Source organism: Meleagris gallopavo, chromosome 8 (genome assembly GCF_000146605.3).
Source record: "Meleagris gallopavo isolate NT-WF06-2002-E0010 breed Aviagen turkey brand Nicholas breeding stock chromosome 8, Turkey_5.1, whole genome shotgun sequence".
NCBI classification, from domain to species: Eukaryota; Metazoa; Chordata; class Aves; order Galliformes; family Phasianidae; genus Meleagris; species Meleagris gallopavo.
Genome location: NC_015018.2, coordinates 22,064,231 through 22,068,649, shown reverse-complemented (window position 1 = coordinate 22,068,649; position 4,419 = coordinate 22,064,231). Strand labels below are relative to the sequence as shown.

The following is a 4,419-nucleotide window of genomic DNA, read 5'->3' as shown; positions in this document are numbered from 1 at the left end:
CCAGCCCTGGCAGGGAGCTGTGGCCAGCGGTGACATCTCTGCCAGCACCAGGACCATCCTAGTCTGCAGTGATTAGAGGGGTTTGAGGGCAAGACACCTGTGATCCCAGGTATCTCAGCTGTGGCTGTTGGGTGCAAAGCTGCCATCGCTGCCTGGGGACACAGGAGGGGACAGCGTGGCAGAACTGTGCTGTACAGATGGAAATTCCCACTGTGCACCAGTGGGCACAGACTGCAGCTGTCTGACACCACCCAACCGTGTTCACTTTTAACACCTGCCCTGGGTGCTTATGGCTTTGGGCCCATCTCACAGCACAAGCCGTCCTCCAGCATCACCATGCACCGTGCCCACAGCCCTGGCTGTGCTGAGCATCCATTCAGCCACCGGTACCCGAGGAGGAAAGCAACGTGAGTAGAGAAGCGGAGCACTGATGGAGCAGGGAACCAGCCCCACCTACAGCACAGCCACAGCTGTGCCTCGCATGGGCTGCCCAGGGTCAGGGAGTCCCGGGGATGCTATAGCAGGGAGGGATCCATCCCCTGGAATACGTCAGCATGCGACACCCCAGAACACAGCAGAGCCCCGGGGAGGAGGGATGCTCAGAGCCACCCACCTCCCGGATCCCACACTTCCCTTCCCACACACCCCAGCACAGCCGTATCTGAGCTCACCCGCTCTCCTCCAGCCCTGTTTGTTTGCCCAAGGTATTTGTGGCCGGTGGCACCTGCTTCGATACCATCAGCTCAGCAAAGGAAGCTGCTCACCTAGCGTGACCCCTGTAATTCCATCCTTCCCCATTAACAGCCCCCCTCCCAGCCCCCCGCCATCTCAGCATTCATCTCCCTCTCTCCCTAACTCATCCCTGCTGCCGGGCAGGGGGAGCAAACCTCTCCAAGGCACTGAGAGCTCCTGGCAGTGCCAGCTGCCCAACCCCTGTGTGTGCCCCTCTGGGTCATTCCTTCTCGCAGAACTGTCCCTCCTGCCACAGCCCCTTGTCCCAGCATCCCCAAGGCAACCAGCACCTTGGCATCCTCTCCTATTCTTCAAGATCCCAAATGCCATCTGACATCAGCCTGCACAGCCTCTCCCTCCTAGTACCACTCTCCTCACCGCACACCAGCCGCTCCCCCAGCCCAGCCCGGCAGGAGAGCTTGTTAAAAATGATCTACGGGCTCTTATCTGTCCCAGGGAGCAAGCAGGACCAAGGCCCGGCAGATAAATCAGATCCGATGCAGTCCAAGCACCCAGCTGCTGCCGCTGCACAAGTAGCTGGGAGGTTTGGGCAGGAGAAAGGAGCTCAGCCCCAAGACCTGGAGTAGGGCGGCAGGCGAGCTGGAGAAATGGGGCGGGGAGTGCCGCTCGCCTCTCTGGAAGCAGACACGGTTTCCTGACCGAGAAGGTCCGCAGACCCCACGCACCCGAGGTCACCTACGAGGTCCCGCACACTCCGGCCGTGTTTTGCGGGGCTCCATCCCGCACGCAGCCACAGCTCCATTCACCCCGTTCCGCCCCCCCGCACCGCCGGCACAGAGCTGCCCGATCCCACCCCCGCTGCAAGGCACGGCCGCCGCGCTGCCCGCCTGCCACCTAGCGGCCCCTAAGGAGCCACCCGGAGCCCTTCCCCGCCTCCTGAGCCCCGCACACCGACGCAGACCCCCACCCTCCCTCCCCACCTTCCCCGTGCCTCGATTTCGCTGCAGGGATCGGCAACATCCCCGAGCACGAGAGGAACGTGCCAGCCACCACACCAAACCCGCACCTTTATTTCAGCGTGTAAAAACCATCCTACAAAGCAGAGTGACCCAGAACCTCCCCCAAATCACAGCGGACGTTAGCTCCCAGCACACCATCCTGGAAGGGAGGTTGCTCCTCCTGCTGCTGCCTCTACATCCAGCTGCTACTGGGGAAGGGACACGCTGGGCACTGCAGAGCCAGCAGGGCTGCGCACACAGCAGAGATCCAGGGCAGCAAAAAGGCACAGGGTGAGGATCGCCATCCCGGACACCCAGAAAGGGAACGGGGAGAAACGATCACCTCCCATGGATGTGGGAAAGGAGACCCCCCAGTGCTGGGAGCAGCCCCTGCCCGCCACCCCCAAAAGGTACAACAGTAAATTAAAAAAATGCAGCAAAAGTTGAGGTCCTGGTGAGAGGTGTCTGAGGTAACAGCTGTCTGTGAGAAGTCCCAGCGAGCACCTGCAGGAAGAAGCGGACTGAGACCAGCACCCCCGCAGAGGGTCCCACTCAGCACCAGCACCCCACGGCAGGGCAGCACCCACCACCGCCCACCGCAGAGCTGCCCAGCACCTCACCTTGCTGGGATACAAGTCATTGCTTCCTTCTCTCCTTCTTGGCAGGCACGATGGGCGCTATCTCCTCCTCAGACATGTCATCATCGTCATTCTCCTCCTCGAAGGAAGCATCGTCCCTGTGCACTGGGACACACAGACAGGCGGGTCACTGACCAGGAGAGGGCTCTAGGGAGCCAGTACTAAGCACACGTGCTGGGAAGCACCAGGTGTGGCTGCCATGGGTTCCCTGGCTGGCACACACACTGGAGCATGCCTCTTGCTCCTCCCAAGCCATTCCCCAGCCTCGAACCCTTACAGATCTGATGCCAGCCGGTGAGGTGCACGGGGCCAGAGCCTGCTGCCAGGCGGAACGTCACCGGAGGCTGCAGCTTGAAGTTGTCCAGGCTCAGCTGCAAAGAGATGGAGCCGGGTTAACGGTGGAAGCAGGACGCAGAGCTGCCCACACACCCAGTCTGGCACTCGGCCCAGCTGACCGCATCCCTCCCACCTCACCTCCACCCACTGTACCTTATTTTTCCAGCTCCCTGGATCAGCCCCCACCATACGATTATTATTTACAGAAATCACACCGCTCTATCCGCACACGTTCTTTTGCACAAGCTACAGAGCTGTGTCCCCACCACCAAATGCCAGCTGAAGCTCTCACCAAGGGCTGGCACGACAACTTCAGGTTTGCCACCGGCACAGCGATCTCCTGGTTCTTGTGGTTTCGCCCAACGACCTCCACCACATTGCATTCATCCTTGGCACCATCCGTGAGGCACACCTGGGGAGGATACAAACATCTGATGAGCACAAGCTGGGGAGAGCACAGAGACCCTCTTTAGCACAGCGCCCTTCCAGTTGGGACAGCTGTTCCTGCAGCTGCTTCAAGGGGTGGCACCTGGGCTGCATATTCTGCTGACCAGACCTTTGCTGGCAGCTCCCGTGCTCCCAGGACAGAAGGCAATCCCCAGTGAGAGCCGAATACCTGAGCTTAGAGAGCAACGGGCCAGGGACCCAGCTGATGGGGGGCCCCAGCAAGGTCAAATACAAGGAAAAATATCTTCCTCTGCCCTACAGCTGGGGTGTTCTAGAGGCTGCCTCCTGATACCACTTGCTTCAGCAGCTCCATACAATGACTGACAGCAGCGGCTCCATCTGAGCAGCCAGGGCTGACAGCTCAGCCCAGAGCACCCCATGGTGCAGATGGGCCAGGGAGGGAGAGCGAGCCTGGAAGGGGAGTGTTGAGGCTGTAGGTCTCCATGGGAGAGGGCAAGCACAGTTTGTTTTCCTCTATCTTACCACAGACAGGGCCAAAACATGGTCAGAGTCATCATCTTTATCCACCTGAAACGTGTAGGACTTGGTGCTGGAAGTCAGCTCGCAGCCTGGAAACAAAAGCAAAAAAAGCTGGAGTTACACAGCCCTGAAATGCCACAGGGTCCTCAGGGCAGACAAGCCTGCAGCATCCCTGAGACACACAGCTTTCCTGCTGACTCTAAGATTGCATCCCCAAGAGCTACAGGCCCAGCTCAGCGCCTTTTGGGGACAGACCTCGGTGTCCCCAAACCGTGCTGCCACGAAACAGTGCCACAGGGCTGGAGGCCCTGAGAACAGGAGCGGGGAGGATGTAGGAGGCAAGGCTCGGCGATGGGGAGTGGCAGCAGTCCTCCAAACTGAGTTCTGAGATGTTTTGCCATGCATGTCTCTGAGAGCAAAATTATTCAATGGACCGTGGCAAGAAAGGCAGGGCAGAGCGCCCGGGGCGTGTTTGGTTATTGCGGGATGATTCACCCGTGTGAAGCAGACGGGAAAAGCGAGGAGCTGAGCCCTGCGCGCCAGGCACGGGGTTCTCAATGGAGGTGGAGGAATCAGCCTCAGTGAACGGAGCTCGGGGCAAGGCCCGGCCCGATGCCCGGTCCGCATTCGGCTCAGCAGGACAAGGAATGAAAGCCAGGTGCCTGGAAAGCCGCGGGGCCGCTCCGCTTTGCAGGGCCACGCCGCGATAGGCGGCTTTAGGCTGGGGACGGCCCCGAACACGTGTGCGCCGGGAGAGCGGCCCGGCCACGTGTGGGACTCGGCCGGCTCTCGGGAGGGGGACGAGGGGAGGCGGGTTAGGGCCGCCC

General features: G+C 60.6%; 1 protein-coding gene across 1 annotated transcript; it reads right to left on the bottom strand.

Annotated features, from left to right (window-relative positions):
• Positions 1–1,743: 1,743 nt before the first annotated feature.
• Positions 1,744–4,219, bottom strand: NPM3 (nucleophosmin/nucleoplasmin 3). Its single transcript, XM_019617965.2, has 6 exons — positions 4,088–4,219; positions 3,596–3,703; positions 2,958–3,077; positions 2,607–2,700; positions 2,312–2,434; positions 1,744–2,195 (listed from the first exon to the last, which is right to left on the bottom strand). The coding sequence occupies exons 1-5, from the start codon at positions 4,217–4,219 to the stop codon at positions 2,328–2,330; spliced, it is 561 nt and encodes a 186-aa protein (XP_019473510.1). The 3' UTR covers positions 1,744–2,195; positions 2,312–2,327.
• Between the last annotated feature and the right edge of the window lie 200 nt (positions 4,220–4,419).

What these genes read in the sequence shown, in the direction of transcription:
- NPM3 (XM_019617965.2), bottom strand. Translation starts at nt 4,219, where the DNA reads ATGCGGACCGGGCATCGGGCCGGGCCTTGCCCCGAGCTCCGTTCACTG. An exon ending in AGTTGTCGTGCCAGCCCTTG is followed by an intron (nt 2,701 to 2,957) that starts GTGAGAGCTTCA and finishes ATCTCTTTGCAG; the next exon opens with CTGAGCCTGGACAACTTCAA. An exon ending in CACCGGCTGGCATCAGATCT is followed by an intron (nt 2,435 to 2,606) that starts GTAAGGGTTCGA and finishes TGTGTGTCCCAG; the next exon opens with TGCACAGGGACGATGCTTCC.